Source organism: Telopea speciosissima, chromosome 2 (genome assembly GCF_018873765.1).
Source record: "Telopea speciosissima isolate NSW1024214 ecotype Mountain lineage chromosome 2, Tspe_v1, whole genome shotgun sequence".
In the NCBI taxonomy this organism is placed as follows: domain Eukaryota; kingdom Viridiplantae; phylum Streptophyta; class Magnoliopsida; order Proteales; family Proteaceae; genus Telopea; species Telopea speciosissima.
The window spans coordinates 61,160,963-61,180,607 of NC_057917.1; the positions used below are offsets into that span (position 1 = coordinate 61,160,963).

General features: G+C 36.5%; 1 protein-coding gene across 3 annotated transcripts; it reads left to right on the forward strand.

Annotated features, from left to right (window-relative positions):
• The first annotated feature begins 4,010 nt into the window (after window positions 1-4,010).
• On the forward strand, window positions 4,011-9,425 carry LOC122652692 (glucan endo-1,3-beta-glucosidase 14-like). 3 transcript variants are annotated; one of them, XR_006331631.1, is made up of 4 exons: window positions 4,013-4,472; window positions 5,440-6,473; window positions 9,110-9,297; window positions 9,338-9,425. XR_006331631.1 is itself a non-coding variant. In XM_043846507.1 (3 exons), the coding sequence occupies exons 1-3, from the start codon at window positions 4,370-4,372 to the stop codon at window positions 7,345-7,347; spliced, it is 1,203 nt and encodes a 400-aa protein (XP_043702442.1). In that variant the 5' UTR covers window positions 4,011-4,369; the 3' UTR covers window positions 7,348-7,630. The 3 variants fall into 3 exon arrangements, 2 of the variants coding, with proteins under 2 accessions (XP_043702442.1, XP_043702441.1); XM_043846507.1 differs by lacking the exons at window positions 9,110-9,297; window positions 9,338-9,425 and adding an exon at window positions 7,282-7,630 and having other exon boundaries at window positions 4,011-4,472; XM_043846506.1 differs by having other exon boundaries at window positions 9,110-9,425.
• The last annotated feature ends 10,220 nt before the right edge of the window (window positions 9,426-19,645 follow it).

The following is a 19,645-nucleotide window of genomic DNA, read 5'->3' on the forward strand; positions in this document are numbered from 1 at the left end:
AGTATTTGAGTTATGAGAGAGGGTTCTCTTAGCAAGTGGCATACAGGCATAATGAAATACACCAATGAGGTGTGATGGAATGATTTATGCATAGGAGCGACGAGAGATCATTTCACGTGAAGAATAGAGAGATAGAAATATAAAATTTTTTTTTCCCTTTTCTCCCCCACCCGAACCTTTTTGGTTTAACTTTTTTTCTTTTCTTCTTAATAAGCCCCCCACATTAAGATTAGAACAGTCGAGAGAAAGAATTTTCAATAGCCATATCACTATATTAGTGGGTTGAATCAGCATCTAGAAGATGAATAGGACAGGCCTCTCAAAGAAACAAAAGAGAAAAAATATCTTGAGGTACTGAATATCAACAAAATAGACCAAGTCTTCAAAAGAAACTTGAAATATCTTTCTGCCAAGTGGAAAATTTTTATGAACCGCCATGGACCTTATTCTTCAGAGGACCTTAAAATGATATTTTTGCCCTTATAATGATACAATGCATAATAGAAATGTATAATTTAAATTTAGGGTCCATTTGATTGCTAGAGAAATTAAAGGGAAGGGAAGTAAAAATTTTTAAATCTAAAAAAAAAAATTTATAATCTTTATCCCACATGATTATATTACTAACTCCAAATCATTTTATATTTGGTTATAAAAATTCGTTTTACTTTACATCTAAATATCTTAGATTTGAAAAGTAAAATAAAAATTACATCTAAAAAGTATCATTGTTAAATATGATAAGGAATGTAAGTACTTTATACAGTCATGTTAGATAATAATTACTAATATTCTTTTTTTAGGTTTGAAAATTTTTTATTTAAATTTTATATGAAGTAAAATAGATGATTTTAATATTAGAGGGTCGTGTCTTTTCCTAATAACCACCAAAATAACTAATAGGTGTGTTTGTTGAAGGATATATTTAAATGGTCAACAAACATATCTTGTGGGAAAGAACATGGTTTTTTGGACATGTATTTTGAAGACATCCCTTAGTGTTGTCTTTTCTTCTCCTATATATAGAGTAAGTTTTGCCCATTTCTCTAACAATGTAGAGACAAACTCAACTTCAATTTTTCTTGGTTTTCTCTATTGTTTTGTTTTATTCAATTGACCACAACTCTGAAGTATCCTGACATGGTTTAGTCAGTGTGTGCACGTCTGTGGACTAAAGGGTCAATAGGGGCTGTTTTATATTGGAAGACTAGTTCTCACCAATCCTGTTACTCCAGCAAGGGGGAATTAAAGTCTTAAAGAGTGACCGATAGCACGACTCAGCCCCAGTGATTCCTTTAGTTTCTCCATGAATTTTCTGGTTTGTGACGCTATACTTGGTGCTTAAATTTGTCGTTGTCTAATTCAATTTGTCTATAGTTAAGATAAGTACTTCATCCCCATCATGTATGCTTTGAATGAATTTTCCAACAATTTTCATTTTTCTGCCCTTTAATTTCTCTTGCAACCAAATAGACCCTAAGTTGAAATGTACATTTCTATTATGTATTGTATCATAAAAGCAAAATGTCATTTCATGGTCCTATGAGGAATAAGGTCTATGGCGGTTCATAAAAATTTTCCAGCTGCCACAAAGATATTTCCAAATATCTTTTGAAGACTTTGTTTTATTTTGATGATATTCATAACCTTAGATATTTTTTCTCTTTTGTTTCTTTGTAGTGTTAAAGGTGAGAGGACTGTTCCATTCATCTGTAGATGCTGATTCAACCCACTAAAATTGCTATTGGAAATTCTTTCTCTCCACTGTCTTAATCTTAATGCATCATTTATTTGGGGGCTTACTAAAAAGAAGAAAAAACCCCCACCCCACACAAAAAAAAACAAAAGAGTTAAATCGAAATAAAGGTGGGGAAAAAAGGGAAAAAAGTTTTATATCGCTATCTCTTTACTCTTCACATGAAATGACCTCGCAACGCTTCTATGTATAAATTATTTTGCAACATCTCATTAGTGCACGTCACTATGCCACTTGCTAAGAGAATCCTCCCTCATAACTCAAATACTCAACTTTGTTAATATAGATCCATGATCATGGATATATTGTAGTTTCACGATGTTAAAAACATGTTTTCAAATATTGGTATTGATTGATTGATACATAAATCAACTAATACTTGGCCAATATTGTATCAATATAATGGTTTGGTTAGATAATGCATGATTACTAATGCTTTATTTTTAGGTTTAATTTTTTTTCATTTTCCTTATCTTTAATTTTTCTTGTAACCAAATAGAATTAGGAAAAAGTCTCTCTGAACATGAGGCATAGGAATCGTCCACTCACATTAGATTTTTTTTTTAAATGAATAGAGAATGTCATGTGAGTAGGTGATTCCTACACCTCATGTTTAAAGAACTTTTTTCCTTAAACTTATTATAACACATGAAAAAATGAACCGACAATCTTACTAACTTACTATTAGATATCTGGGAGATGGTTTTGATTCGCCAAAAAATATCATATTTTTTATTTTTATATTGAACCAAATATCCTCCAATATATTGCATGAACTATTTTGATAGTCCAAGTTTTAGCATGCACCCTCTTGATAATCATGGATTTTAAAAACCTATTTTTCTTGTCAATTGATCACACACTAGGGCTGATAATTGACGTATGAATAGAGGGACCATTGGATCAACCTGTTCATAAAATAGCAATCCTATTAAATCTATATGCTCCTCCGTTTAATTGCAAAGGTAATTAATGGAAGAGAAGTAAAATTTTCAAATCGAAAATAAGAACCTTCGTAATCATTACACCATGTGAATATGACAAAGTTCTCCTCCACCCATAGAGGACAATTCACCCTCCATCTTAGGGTTTGCAAACCTCTTCTAGGGTTTTAGTATGTTTCAAAATACCTTCTCGATGCCCATTCCCACCTTCTCCTTCACCGTGGGTGGAGGGAAACTCGGTCCACTTGATTATATTATGAATTCTAAATCATTTTATATATGATTATTAAATTTCTTGAATCCAAATGTGTTTGGATTTTAAAAATAAAATAAAAAATTACAATTCAAAAATATCATTACTAATAAAAATTTTAAATTATTCATCAATTCATCATGTTAGGTAATGGTTATAATTTTTTGTATTTTGTGTTTTATTTTTTTATTATTATTTGAAAGTGTTCACTTTCAAATTATTTGATCAGAACGGTCAAGTATTAGAGTAAAGACCAGTCAAATGTACTGGATAAGAAAACTTGGTATCACAGTTCAGATTGGAGGCTGCTGATCCTGAACCAAATTTACTAGGGGGGGAAGATGGTTGGTATCAGTCGGTATCAAATGGAAAACAGTTTAGGGTTTTAGGTCATCTCAGTCTTGATCTGCTCGATCTTGCCCTGCTCAGTTTTATACTTGTTTGAATGAACCTTAGGTCGGTTATGGCTGTCAAAGACTCAAAAGTAAACAAGTCAAGATGATTCTTCGATCCAACAACTAGGGTTTTAGCACAAGTTTTTTTGGGTTTACGAGTGGTTGGTTTTCTGGGAATATATATATCTTTTTCCGTTGTTAATGCCAAGTGTGGATGTGCGATTGTGCGTTACCCAGCAGTGACTCACAGCACTTATAGAGAGAATGGTGGAAAATAAAAGGAAGACGGGAAAGCGAAAGGGAAAGGGGAAGGGAAAAAGAAAAGTCAAAAGCCCTCTTCCTCTGCTTATGAAACTAAGAAGAATTTTCTCTCTCAACTCTTATAAAGTTTGAGACTCGAGGAGACGTTAATTTTTCAGTTTTAAAAGATCACTCAAACCAATCAGATCGATTGGCTGGTTTTCTTAGGTTGGTGGCGAAGGCCGCAGCTCTCTTTCTCTCTCTCATTTGTTTCCCAACGATTTCATCTCTTCTCGATTCTTAACTCCCTAATTTAGTAGTTTTGCACTTTGCTGGGTTTATCACGAAAGGTATATCTATCTACTTCTGTTCTACCTAAATCTATTAATCTGGCAGAACTGCAGGAAGAGAGAAAGAAAGCAAGATAAGTCTCGATAGGGAATGGAAAGAAGAGAAGGTTTACTTTGGGTTTGACAGGAGTAAAGGGAATCTATTAGAACCCCTCAAGAACAAAAATTCCCGAAGAAGTGGAAAATCTTGGGTTTTAGGAATAAGGGAAGGCGAAGGTGAAGGTTAGTCTGTGAGGGTGCAGAACAGCAGAAATCTTTTTTCTTATGGTCTATGGGATGCCAGCAACAGAAGTATTGTATCCAAAGGTGTTGGAGTCCGAGTCGACGTTATTTTCTTTTCTGGGTTTTGCTCTTATTCTCCGCCTTCGACAACCTGCATTTCCCAGCCACAATTACAATCGAGATCCCTCTTCTTTCTACTACTTAATACTATGGAGTTTTCCTTCTCTAGTTCCTCTTCTAAATCAGTGAGGATGGTTTCGCGTTCCTTTCTCTGCATTCTTCCTCTTTTCTGCCTCGGCTTCTATCCCAATGGTATGTCTCCTGCTTCTCCTTAACTCTACTCTTTCTCCTTTCGTTTTTATTTTTAAAGGTGGCTTGTTTCTTGTCTTTTCATTTCTTGGCTTTATAATTTGGAATGTAATCTGCTTGATATGTTGAATTTTCTGAATTAAACACGGATTCCAGATCCCCTCCCCTCAAAAAGAAAAAAAAATTATATAATTATACGAGTTTGGAGAGCTTTGTTTGTCATCTATAATCATGCTTATTAGTAGAAATTTTAAAATTTGAGTTTTCAATGGATGAATTGGATACGATGTTGTAGAATAACTTTTCTTTTTGTGCTTCAGTTTCAAGCTAATTTGATTCAGCTTAAATATATATATTCGTCCTTGGATCTCTCTCAATGGTGATTCTGATGGCTGAACTTCATGATTTTAGTTGGCTTTAAGTACTCTTTTTAAATTTTCTCCATACGTGACTGATAATTCATTTTGTTTAGACTTAGAAGTCTTGTTTTTTGGTCCTTCAATGAACTATGTAAACTTGGCCTCTGATCTGTTATAAAATTCTTCTTGGAGAACTTCTAAGTAAGAAACTAATGATGCATCTTGGAAGTCATTTCTCTATTCAGTGATTAGCGAATCTATTGTGACAGAATTTCTGATTCTTACACATATGCCTTTGCCATAATTCAAAATTTCTCCTTAAACAAGCTGGAAAAAGAAAATGGAAGGAAAAGTAGTTTCATTAGCTTTGATATTCTCCTTGAGATTGAAGTTCTACGATTATTGTTGAAATACAGTATATTTTACTTTCTGGTACTGTAATAAGTGTAATGTCATTTGTCCTCGATTCTTGTAACTGGGATAACAACAACAACTCAGCCTTATCCCAACTAAATGGGGTCAGCTACATGAAGCCTTTCAAAAAAAAAAAAACACTTGTGATTCTTGACTATACTGCAGATTTTGATATTATTATGTTTATTGTGCACCAGTTCCGATTGTGCAAGCATTTACTGGGACCTATGGAATAAATTATGGCAGGATAGCTGATAACATCCCTCCACCTGAAAGCGTTGTGAAACTTCTTAGAGCAGCGAAGATAAAGAATGTTAGGATATATGATGTTAATCACAGTGTACTGAATGCTTTTAGTGGTTCTGGGCTTGAATTAGTAGTTGGACTTCCCAATGAATTCCTGAAAGACATGAGTGCGAATGAGGACCATGCCATGAGTTGGGTAAAAGAAAATGTACAGTCATTCCTTCCGGGAACACATATCCGTGGAATTGCAATTGGGAACGAGGTGCTGGGGGGCAGCGATCAGGAACTCTCACAGGCTCTTCTGGGTGCAGCAAAGAATGTTTATAATGCCATCAACACGCTTCATTTGGCTGATTTAATTCAGATCCAAACTGCACATTCACAGGCTGTGTTTGCTAATTCCTATCCTCCATCTTCATGTGTTTTTAACGATAATGTCATTCAATACATGAAGCCACTTTTGGAGTTCTTCTCACAGGTCGGATCTCCTTTCTTTCTCAATGCCTACCCCTTTTTGGCCTACATGTATAATCCCAAGGATATTGATCTTAATTATGCTTTGTTCCAACCAAACCCTGGAATTTATGATGAGAAGACTAAACTCCATTATGATAACATGCTTGATGCTCAAATCGATGCTGCTTACGCAGCTTTAGAAGCTGCTGGATTTGGAAAGATGGAAGTCATAATTTCAGAAACTGGTTGGGCTTCTCATGGGGATACAACTGAAGCTGTGGCCACAGCTAGCAATGCTAGAACTTATAATTATAATCTCCGTAAACGGCTTGCCAAAAAGAAGGGGACCCCTCTCAGGCCAAAGATAGTGGCAAAGGCATATATATTTGCCCTGTTTAATGAAGATTCGAAGCCTGGGCCGACATCTGAGAGGAACTTTGGATTGTTTAAAGCTGATGGCAGCATCGCATATGATATTGGGTTTAGAGGGCTCCAGACTTCGTCAGCATCCTCATCAATATCTTTGACGGTATGGTTTCCTTTGTAACTCTACTGATTTCCATTTATGCTATTATGTTTTATTGCCCAGATACTAGAGTTTTCCATTTTCCAATTGAAAATGTCAGAAAGAAGTGAATATTTCTTTGGAAAAGTTGAGCACAGGGCTCACCTTATCTGGTCTTTCTTGTTGGAATATAACAGGTTTTTGGAGAAGAAAACATAATGTCAGAAAACATTTTTTTTTTAAAGCACTAATAGAATATGAGGATACTGAACTGTAGAGACAGTCATCTAACATTAATTTTACAGAAAACCTGATGAGAAAATCCATAGAGAAAAAAGGAAAGAAGATAAGAGTGATTGATCAATGCAGTCGTACCTAGGGTTACTATGCAATCACTCTTGGGGTTTCTAGGTTATCATACTTTCAGGTTAAGAATAATTCTCCAAAGAAAGTGCAAAATATTCCATTCACCGTGTAAAAGATTAATGGAATATAGATAGATTCTTAGGCTCCTAATCACATTATGATTAGAATATTTTGGAAACCACCTTAGGTTGATCCTTTCAAAGTATTTTAGACCAGAGCTTCTCCAAATATACTCAGATTCACAAGATCTTGGTCTAATTTGAAAGGTAATTGAAAACCTTTCAAATGAGACTACAATCATGCAAACGGGAAAGCTTTGATCCCTTGTGTTTAAGACCCAAATAAAAGTAACACAAATAGTACTGGGACTCAATTTAGTTTCCAAACAAAATAACACAACAAAAACCTAGCTTTAGACATAAGCTGTTAAGCCAAAACTAACCCAAAAACTTTGGAATTTTCCCAGGGGCTGGATCGTATGGAAAGCAATTCCTCATGCTATCCTTCGAGGAAATATGGAAAGAGAGAGTGAGAAGGATTTTTGAAGGGGAAGCAAGAAAACTACAAAGATATGTTCAGAAACAATTTCTTCCCTCATTTATTGGGCTTATGGCTGCAGAGACTGTGCAGGAGTTGAAAGAAACTACCAAGATATGTTCTACAATAACTTCTTTACTCATTCAACCAGATTGGAAGAATATTATTCTGGGGGAATTAAATCAGTCTATAGTTATTTTTACAGCTTTTGTAAAGATATGTAAATATTGGAGTTAATGAAAGAAACACACCAAAAGTATGCTTATAAAGCTTATTTTGATTTAATATTTATTTAGTGGATTCGACATATATTTTACTGGTCATTTTGAAAATAGAGAGCGTGGGAGGGCAACCAAAATAACACTAAAATTCACCAACTCAATTGTCCTTTAGAAAATATTAAACCAAGATTACCATTAGTACCTTTGTCTATCTAAATGTAAGAGAATATTTAGTACTGATTATTACTTGATTGCCCTACATATTTTTTTATATTTCATTCAAACCAATATAGGTCAAGTTCTAGGATCGTGAGTTTTAAATCCTTTCCAATGTCATACAGGTATGACTGGATTACATTATGTTGCATTCCACCCCCCCCCCCCGGCGGCGCGGTGTGGTTTCTACCACTAACTGTGTGAATTAGCTGTTGCTAACATCTTCCTCTTTTCCCCATCTTTTGGCTATTTTTTTAGTACCTCCATATATCTTCTGTTTAGACATGGCCATGTTCTCTCTGACATGTTTAGGTTGACTAGTAGTGAAGATGTTTTAAGAATGGAAGATTGTGCAAAATGGTTAAGTTGTGTGAAGATGCTGAATAGGAAAATAAAAGGATTGCCTATTTAGAGAAGACTAGAGGAGATGTTCTTCTTAGGCAAAACAAGTCTAATGTTATAGACTTGTAGAGTCTCATGGGCTCTCAAAATAAGACTTAACATTAAGAGTGGAATAAGGAACCATGGTACATCTAGTGGAAGAGGGATTTGTTTAGGTTCGATGACAAGTCTGAGATCATTAAATTAGTTTTCTAGTGCAAGAGAATGTATATGTAATTAAGGTATGTCTATTTCCCCTACAACTTGATAAAGATAAGAATAACAGTTTGGTTGTCATAAATTATGTTGTAGCAGGTGCACCTTCTTCCAACCAAGCAGTTGGGAACAGGCAGAGCTAGCTACTTCCACCTAATTCTCATTGTTGCCCAAAAGCACGAGTCAATGTTTTCAGAGTATAAGTTGTTCCTTCTAGCTCTTATTTCTGTCCCAGATCAAAGTCATGTTTTAGTAGCTAGAGCTTAGCTAGCTCTTGCTATCATCCCACCAAGCTTATTCCCATTTCAACAGATTCATTTCTGGTTAGATAACACAATGCTTTGGATTCAAATATGCAAAATCTTCAATTATAAGCCAAAACAACCCATGTTCATGAACTGCTTTCAGTACCTTGTTGCTGGTAATGATTTATTGTCGGTGGAATCACAAGACAGATTTGATAATCTGAACAACTTTTATCCATATGGAAATGTTTAGCTGATCAACTTAATTATAAAATAACTGAAGAGCATTGAAGATAGAAGAATAACCTAGGTAAGTTGTTCATACTTAGGGGGTGCATATACCACTATATTCTGTCATTCTTTGTATTGATAAATGGAAATTCAGGAAACACTGTTACCCGTCAATTTATTGTGTTAACTCATTACTTAAAAGTTGTAAAGTGCATCCTTTTTCTCATATTCCGATCAACAATTACAGGATATTTGGAAACGAGGTTGGACAGCACCCTATTCCATGGTTTTGATGACCTGTGCTGCAGTGCTGTTTCTAGTATAATGTCATCAGCCAATTTATTTAAAAGCAAAAAGGGAAAACCCCAAAGGTTCAAGAGGTCTCACTCTTCTATTCTGTTCAATGCCAAATTGGCAGCATTCTGAAGCACACAAAAAGGATCCATATAGTTTCTTAAAACATTCATGTATAAACCCATTCATCGATTCTTGTATGCATAATTGATCTTAAGACAGTTATGGCTGGAAATTGCTGATCAATTTTCATTCATTTCAGCAAAATATGTGCCCGACAAGAATTTCCTTTTTTTTTGTAAATCTGTTTCATCATTATGGTTTTGTTCTTGCACTTCAGGGCATCTCTGTCCAACCTTTGGGCATGATGGAATTTACAGTGGCTTATTTACATCCTTTCAGCTACACTTGAGTGAATGTTAATATAAAATCAGGCTAATCAGGCTTAGTATTTTATTTGTTCGGAAAAGTCTCTCTGAGCAAGCAGCGTAGGCTTAGTATATGGTTTTTTTTTTCCCCCCCTCCCTTATTTGTTTACATATATTTTGATCCAAATTCCGGAATCCGAGAGAAAAATGACAAAAAGGGTTTGTTTTCATGCCTGGACTTGGTTCTTTCTCTTCAGCCATCACAGATTTATTAGCTTATCTGTTTAACTGAACTTACCTTTCAATCAAAGGCGGTGTTTTCATGTAATGGAGTATTGGATTGGGGGCCCATCTTGTTGCAGAAATAGCTTACTTGATTAGCTTTTGTTCGTCACTGATGATTTTTGCTTTTAGTATTTGAAGATTTGGACGGTGACATAAAAAAACAAAATGGGAGGGAGATCAAATATTATGGAAGTAATGTATTGTAGACTATGCCGGTGGTGGGAAGAAAAAAACAAGGGATCGAGAGGGCATATTTAGTTGATGGAGTCATGGATCTGTAGGCATCTAAATAAGTAGAGACAGTGACAATGGAAATTTCTTTGTTTAGATGCTCCCTCAAGGAATTCAAAGTCTTTCATATCCAGCCAATTTTACTTGGGACCCACTTATGTTCTGCCGTGTGGGAAGGTCTTCTTCTATCATCCCATGGGGTGGGGTGGGGTCTGGACTCTTGACTCTTGACTCTTGAGAGGGGTTGAGTTTGGAGTAGGTTCTAATCGGTGGCATTTTTATGCCCACAGGAGTCAAGATTCGTACATAGTCATTTAGCGTGAACCTTTTATCATTGCTATGAAGAATATAACTCTTAAATGTCTTTATGCTAAAAGGAAATACTTTCCACATAAATTTGCCATGTTGAAAGCCTTACCCTCTAGGGACATCGGTCTTAGACTGATGGTTGGGACCACTGGTTGTGGTGATGCTTGGGGTATGTTGGTCTTGAGTTCTAGACCGTTCCTCCCCTATTGTCTATAGCAAGTTTGGTCTTTTTGGTAATAAGTATTGGTCTTACATGGCCCCTCGTAGTCCCTTCTTGGGTTTATCGCTTTATTCTAGCATCAAAGAAAAGAAAAGAAATTTTTACTGTGTCTATTTGTAATTTCTCTCTCTTAACACCCCTCCCCCCAAAAAAAAAAAACTTTACAATTCTTTTAATTCTATTGATTGCAAAGAAGAGAGAAACTGCATCTTGTTCTTTATTTCTAAGAGAAAAGATTCTTTGAAAATATTATCTTTGCACACGTATGTGTCTATACTTCCTCACATGAAATGATTTTGTTGCTCTTCAATCTATGATACTATTTTATCGTATTTCATTGGTATGTTACCTGCTGCTTGCTCATAAAACCCTTTCCCTTTTTTGTAAATATGTTATCTATGTCAAATGCCTTACAAAAAAAAATAAAAAAATAATGTAATTTTGTCGTATTTCATTGGTATGTTACCTACTGCTTGCTCATAAAACCCTTTCCCTTTTTTTAAATATGTTATCTAAGTAAAATGCCTTACAAAAAAAAATAAAAAAATAATGTAATTTTGTCGTATTTCATTGGTATGTTACCTGCTGCTTGCTCATAAAACCCTTTCCCTTTTTAAAAATATGTTATCTATGTAAAATGCCTTACAAAAAAAATAAAAAAATTATGTAAGATGCTGTGTTAAGGCTGCATTGGCTGCCACTGAGTACCTGACATGAATTCATGTCATTTTTAAATTCCAAAGCCTTGACATAGTGGATTCATGTGCAAATGACGCCCCACTCGATGCCCCTCCCCGATCTCCCATTACCCTGTATGTAAACAAAAGCCATACTTCTGGATAAAGAACACTTCCCCTATTAAAAATTTAGCATAAAGGTCATCTGAAGTCGTAAAAAAAAAAAAACAAACACAACCCAAACCCACTAAAAAACAAACAAACACACAATTCTATTTTTTTTGGGTTTCTTACAAATGCCTCTCTGTAACTTTTTTAATTGCAAATTTTCCTTTACTTTCAAAACAGTGAGCACTTTGGTCCAGTCTATTAATTTGGGACATTAGACGTTAGTTTCAGGGAATCTAATGACCAAAATAATACCCTTCTGATAAAAACCCATCAAAATTAAAGAATAAAATGATCAATTGCCCTCATCTTCCCCAAATGATTTAGGGTTTGAAACTGAAAAATCAAACCCTAAACCATTTGGGGAAGGTGAACCCTAAAATCAAACCTCCAAAACTGAAGTAGAGGTATCACTGAAGGTTGAGGGTTTAAACATTCATGGTAGGTGAGGCTTGGAGCCCAAATCCATTAATGAACTGGATATGGGTTTAGCATCTAAACAACTAAACCTGAAAGACTCTAATGAGCCCATAGGGAACAAGACCCATTGCCACGCCTAAAGGAGTGTTTGGTTCGGTGAACCAATTGGTGCTGCACCAATAGATTCATGATTCCAAATAAAAAAAATCGTTTGATTCAGAATGATGGTGAACCGATCCAGATTCATGAATCTACCTGATTCACATTTTTACATGTAAACGTGAATTATATTTGGGTCCACTTATATAGGTGGACCCATATTTGATTCAAGAAAAAGAAGTCTATAAATACCCTCTTATTTCTTATTTTGTGCAACCATGCGAAAACGTTGAACGAAAGCCTCGACTCGTTCGTCGTTACCGAAGGAGAAGAAGGCTGAAGAACGAAAGCCTTTCGTCGTTGCCGAAGGGAGAAGAAGGCTGAAGAACGAAAGTCTCTCCCTCGTTCTCTCTTTAGCTCTCGCTCTCTCTCTCTCTCTCTATCTTTCACGCCGTCGCCTTCAACCTCCAGAAACTCGATCGCTGCTCTCTGATCTCTACTAGCCATCGCCTTCAACCTCCAGGTACCAACTGTTCTCTGCTCTCTGCTCTCTACTTGCTGCTCTCTGCTATCTCTCTCTCTCTCTCGTGCTCTCTGCTATCTCTCAGTCTCTCAGTCTCTCAGTCTCTGTCCCTCTCTCTCTCTCGTTCTCTCGTGCTCTCTGCTGTGTCTCACTCTCTCTCTCGCTCTTCTCTTAGCTCAGACCACCGATGTATATTTTTTTTAGAAAAAAATTTATGCTTCTCTGTCCGATTTAGGTTTTCTAGTTATTGATTAAAATTTTTGTTGTGTTTTTCTTCCAGGTGGATTAAGGAAGACAGTGAAGACCGGGTCAGGCAAGGCAGTTGGTTAAGGTGATTTTCTTATTCTCTTCTCTCTCTCTCTCTGTATCATCCTTTTGTTTCATGAATTAGAATTTTTTTTTCTGTAAATTCTGGTTTCAGCCTTCAACTAATGGATACATATCTGTAATCTTTCTCCTTCTAAGGAACCAGTATTGCGCCTGTGTGTGAGTGTGTATAGGGGCAGCATGGGGTGGGGGTGAGTGTGAGTGTGTGAGTGTGTAGGGGCAGCAAGGGGTGGGTGAGTGTGTGTGGGGGCAGCATGGGGTGGAGGTGAGTGTGTATAGGGGCAGCATGGGGTGGGGGTGAGTGTGTATAGGGGATCTAGGTCTGAACTACATTGTTTCTACTATGCTCATAGGCTTTTGCTGTTGTTCAATCCTGCAAGTCCCTTTTATATTACCCATCGAGCAAGTTAGAATTACTTCAGTTTTTCTGACCTTGCAGATACTCTGTTTTATGTTACTTTCCTGAAACATTGACATAACTCTGGAAAAACTGATTTGTTAGCCCTAAAACTTCACCCACCGACTATGTTGTCCTTGAGATTTTAACAACTTAAACCATTTGGGTGAACTATACTTGTATCGTTTTCTTGTATGTGAGTCTTTAGCTCAAACCGGTAGAGCAATTGGGAATGCCCCAAGATATGGTGGTTTAAATTCATAGTATACTCATTGAATTTTTTTTATGTTTTATTATTATTTTTTTTTAAATTGATTGTTTGTTCTTTCTCTACATTCATGTTTTTTTTTTTTAAAACAATGCAAAGTGGGTATATGTTGGAGGCTTCACAGAAGATAAGCAAGTAATTTTTGTGACTCAATTCGTTTGTGTTCTTAGTGACATTTCTTGCTTTCATTCTTAATGTACATTTTTTACTTTCATTTAGTTCTTGGTAGTGATATGCACACTCCAACATATGCACAGATGTGTCACATCTTCTTGTATCTTGGTTTATACAAATTGTATTTCAGTTTGATATTTTTATGCTTTCTATCTTTAGAAAAATAGAAGGCAAGGAACCACCTCATGGTTGCGAGAGCGTTTGCTCTAACTTGGTCCAACTTATATCAAACTTGGACAGCGACCCACAACTAGGTTTTATATATTTCCATGAGAGTTTGTGGATGAGCTCACTAAGTTGCATGTATTTATCTTCCTGGTATTTGTGATGATTTTGAGCATATCACATCTCTCACTTTTCTTCTGTTTTGGGTGATGACAATACCAAGTTCTATTGGATTTTTACCAGAAATAATTAAATCATGCTTTGACCTACCAATTTTATATGGCTCTTGTCTGATTTGATTGTGGATGAGCTGCACTTGCTATGGTGAGTGGATGTGATGGTATGCTATTTCTGTCTTAACCTTCCCCCTTTGTTGATCCAATAAGTCCTTTATGCTATATATGTCTAATCTCAATTCCAATTTTCAAACTGCACCAAAGAAGGTTAGTTATCTATAAATGAGTAAAAGAGCTGGAACAAGGTTTATGGCTCCCCCCCCCCCCCCCCCTCATGTTTTCAACCATTTCATCTCAGCTTAGTAAGGGTACATATCAGAAGGTATTTTTATTCAATTAGAATTACTCTCATTTGTTATCTCATATGTGAGTCTTTATGGGGTGGGGGTGAGTGTGTGTGGGGCAGCATGGGGTGGGGGTGAGTGTGTGAGTGTGTGAGTGTGTGTGGGGGCAGCAAGGGGTGGGTGAGTGTAAGTGTGTATAGGGGCAGCATGGGGTGGGGGTGAGTGTGAGTGTGTGTAGGGGCAGCAAGGGGTGGGTGAGTGTGAGTGTATGAGTGTGTGTGGGGGCAGCATGGGGTGGTGGTGAGTGTGAGTGTGTTAGTTTCATCTTGCTATCATCTTGCTTTGATATTTTAACCACTTACTCCCCCCATTAGGACCTCTAATATATGTTAGTTTCAGCCCCATTAGATTTGGGATTTGCAAGTTCTAATCACATTTAGTCTCTGAAGTAGATGGAGGAGGATCATCTACTCACCCCATTAGGATTTGAAGTAATCACATTTACCTTCTGCAACTCCCATCCAGAAGGTAACACCACATTCCTTTATGATGATGTCAAAGGAAAAGAAAACAAAAAGATAGATTGATCCTCCATATTCAGTTTGAAATATGCATGAGTTATGAGTGAGATTCTATGAAGTAAGAGGATGGAATTGCGAAATTCAAACTTGCAAATGTCAAATTTTACTTGTTGGGTCAAAGTAGTGGAGAAATTGTTACTTTTGTGTTTTTCCCCCCAAATTTGTGCTGCACAATTATTTAAATTGATGGGAATCACAAGTCGTTGGTGGGTCAGTTTAATGGTTTTTCTCTGTTGTTTGAATAATCCTAGATGTTTCCTAGGTCTGGATGGCACAGCATATGATGGTTTCACCATCCACACACACCACATGGACAGAGGACTTCCTCAGCCCAACATATGATGGCTTCACCATTCAATTTTCTTCTTTGGGAGTTTCTTATCTCTTCTTCTGCAGATCACAAGCACTCTGTATAGCCTGATTCTTGGATAGCTCATGAATGACACATTGCCCATTTTAAAATTTGAGAATAGGGGATGAGTGATGATAAACCCGTAAAATATATACAGAAAAACATCTGAAAAAGTAAACTTTTATTACTTATTATAGATTAATTAACATTTCTTTGCAATCTTTCCCTTATTGTAAGTAATATTCTTCTTCTTCTTCCTTTTTTTTTTTTGCATCTTTATTTTCTTTTCTCTTCTCCAACTTTGATGCTCTGTTTTCTTTAATGGGTATGTCTGAGAATCAGGCCAATCTATGTTTGCGTTGGACCTTAATAGGAAAATGCTTGAGAGTCCTGGTGGTGGGGAAAAACACCAACTTGTCCTCTTCAGCTGGAACCCATGTGAAGCCAGTGATTAGGTGATGAAGGAATATTAAGATTTCAACTCTAGCTAGTTCATTACCTGGGCAGAGGCGTGGACCTCCTCCGAATGGTGTGAACACATTCCCTGTTCCTGTGCTTCCTCCTCCCATAGAACCCGAATTGCTCTGTTTTATTTTGAGAAAGAAAATAGATTATTCCATACATTATTAAATTTATGAAATCACTTGAAATTTAAGAATGAAATCCCTACAGATATAGTAATGATCATCTCTACTAGCAGTCATCATAATGAAAGTAGAACATATGGCATGCATGCAACTGTGGTGTTGTAGGAAAGTAAAACAGGAAGTCATGATGTTAAACAAAACAAAACCCAGTCTAGATACCCTCCATAGTCTTGGACATGAAACTTTACTATCGGACAACACATTCAGTACCTACTCACCCAGTCACTGAGTACAGATTGGTCTGTCCATGTCATTTTTGTTTCCTTAAGGCAGATCCACCCCCACCCCCCCTCTTTTTCTCTCCAGTTTACAAGTGATGAGTGGAATAAAATAGCATCCGAGCAAGTAAACTTGGACCTGAAACTGTTCAGTATGTCTTAGAGAATGCCAAGATGAGTCCAAAAGTCATGAATTTTGAGGGGCAGGTGGCACAAGTAATTGGATCTCCATTCAGTGAGGAGTGTTAACCAAACAGAAAAGACAAGAGAAACGGTAGAGATCAGATCAGTTGTGGAGAAAGATGGCTCTAGTCAATTGGACCAGTATTTTAGTAAGAACAAGGAGGATGGGTGGAAGTCTGAGATTCAAAATATGAGTACACATAGTTCAGCTTAGCCGTACATTGAATGGATTTTTTGGACAAAATTAATGGGTTTTTTATTTTCTATCCTGTTGTGTGGTCCCAATCAAATTTTCGTTTCAGGAATTTAAGCCAGAATGAACTGAAATGACCATAGTTGGAAATCATCTTGGGGAAAGTGTGTTAAAGGTGGAAATGAGTTTACTTGCTGTTGTTTTTCCTTGATTGTATTGCTTCAGTAGGTAGAAATACCCTTTTGTTTCCATTGATAAAATACTACTTGATGGGTCTTTAGCTCAAATTGGTAGAGCACTTGGAACATGAGCATGTTCCAAGAGGATGGTGGTTCGAGTCCACCAAGGCCTTCTTTATTCAATTGTTCATAGCATAGTCAGTTATGCTACTAATCCACACAAGAACCCAATTTTAATGGCATCTTTAAAATTTGACATAATTTTATACTTACTTTTGTTATGTTAATGAGATATTTTAATTTTATACTAAGGTTGGTAAGAAAAGGATTTTACAAGTCTGTTTTTGGTATAATTGACAAAGAAATGGTATTATCGTAATTAATATCAAATAGGGAAGATATTTTAATTACAATGTTTATTTTAATCTTTATTATCTAAAGTACATTATTCAAGATAAATATTATTAAAATTGGTCACATTATATTAGTTGTATGCAAAATTCTTAATAATTATTTCATTTTCTAGCCATAGAGTAGCCAATCTGATGGTACGATCTATCTGAATCAAACAGTTTTTCATACAGATTCAATTTGAATCCAACTGACAGAATCAAGAAAACCAAACAGTTTTTCATATAAATCCAAATAGAATCCAACTGATAGACTCAGGGTAACCAAACAGTTTCTCAGGATGATTTAACTAACAGACTCAGGGTAACCAAACAGTTTAATCTGTCAGGACAATGGATCCATTGGTGTAGCACCAATTGGTTCAACACCAATATCAATGCAACCACCCATTGGTTCACCGAACCAAACACGCCCTAATGGATGCAATTCTGGCCCAAGGGGAGTGGACAGGGGCCAGGTCACGATCGGGAGGTATTATTGGGCTCGTGGATATGAGAATGAGTGAGAAGTGAGAACTGGGAACTAGTCCTTCTTTGGGCTTTTGATAATTAATGTCACTAGGGGTGCCCAATCCATGCAAAAGGGATTTTAGCTTGTCTCTAGGGAGCCCAGCATGCCTAGGGTGCTGCCAGCCGTTGGGCTGTGCCGCACACATCCCTAGGGGTGCACCAAGATGTGTGCAACACAGCTCAGCCACTAGATGCCCCCTAGCAGCACCCTGGGTCTGGGCTCCCTAGAGACGATCCTGATCCTGCGAAAGGCAAGAGGCACTGGAAGACCTTTCTTATCTCTTATATGGGAGAAGGTTCTTTGACAAGCAGCAAAGAGGAGTGCACTAATAAGGTGTGACAAAACAGTATTGAACATGGAAAGGCAGTGAGGCCATTTCACATTAGGAGAAAGAAATAAAAGTACTAGTGTACCCTGCCTAGTGGCTCAGAGAACTTTTTCCCCTCTTTTATATATATATATATATCCAAAACTTGGTGGATTATGAAGATAAGAAGATATAGTAGTTTCAAACAAAGACACAACATACCCTTGAACTCAAGAAACAATGATTTTGGATCAGGTGACTCGGCTCTCAATTAGGGGCCATGAGCCATGAGCCATGAGAGAAGAGTTCAAACATAAGCCATCAATCTAAGAATCATCTTTGCAATGATCTAAAATGGACACACTCTAAAAGTATAGTTCATATCCCCATAGGGATTCAAAGTGTAGACATCTCATTTTGTCACTATAGAGGATACTCATAGTAATGATGAAAAATTGTTCGAAGACCAAAGGAAGGCTCATTTTTAGGAGGGAAAATATCTATCCCCTTCCCTCTAAGTTTGTCTAATATCAATCCAGTACCCAAGTTTTGAAAAATATCTATCCCTTCCCCTACTTTATAAAGATTAAATCGATTGAATCAAATCGATTGATTCAACTAATCCATTTCTGAGTTATCAACTTAGCCAACAGGGAAAAAAAGAGTGAAGAATCAGAAATATATTTGGCATATGTTTCGCAGGAGGGGTTTCGGCGGTGTGGTGGTGGTGGTGGCGGTAGAAGAGGATCGGAGGCGGCAGGGGTGGCGATGATGGTGGTGCTAGCGGAAGAAGAAGAAGAAGCAACACAGAGGAAATGGGAGAAGAAGACGAAAAGGGAAAGTAGGGAAGGGGGTAAAATTGAAATAAAGTTATGTGAAAGGTATTTTGGGGTTTTACAAATTTTATACATTCCACATCATTCCTTAATGGCATTTTTTAACGGTTAGGGTTCGGTTAATAGAATCTTTATAAAATAGGGGAAAGGTAGATATTTTTCAAAAGTTGGGTACTGAATTGATATTAGGCACACTTAGAGGAGAGGGGATGATATATTCCCTTATAACTTCCTAGTTGGAATTATCGAAACCTTTCAAATAATTGACGAAGTCTATTTGTAAAGTTTGTAAAGGGTTGTTGAGGTCATCTAAGCAAGCTGGTTTTCCATCTTCATTGATTTTAAAATCAGTTTCAAAAAAATGCAAATTCTTCTCATCATCTACTTTGGAAGTTCTAAATTCTAAGAGTATATATAATTGATTTCCTACAAAGAATTAGCATTGGCATATATATTACTTTTAATTAACTTTCCGATCAGATTCTTTTTTGAATTGATTAAGCAGCATTCTTCCTAGTTGGAGTTTTTAATGTTCAGAAATGCTCGTCAACTGCGTAAAAATTAATTTATCCAAAAAAAAAAACTGGGTAGAAATAAATAAGATTAAAGAGTTACGTTGTTGCTTAAATAAAATTGACTAAAAAAAGGGATAGAAGGGGACGGGGAAGGGGAAGGGGAAGGGGAAGGGGAAGGTGGGGGGGAGTCCTGGTCTGTTTGATATTTTGAGGAAATGAAATGTACACAAGAAGAATACATGAACTGGGGATTAATGTTGTATTATTACTAGAAAGTGTTTAGGAAATTCAAAGGAGACAAAAAGGGTTTGAATCCTATAACAGTATACCACCTTTAATCTAATCCAATTTCACATGCTTACCCCCAAGTTGTCCCCCAAAGAAACTTTTTATAATTTGGGTAAAC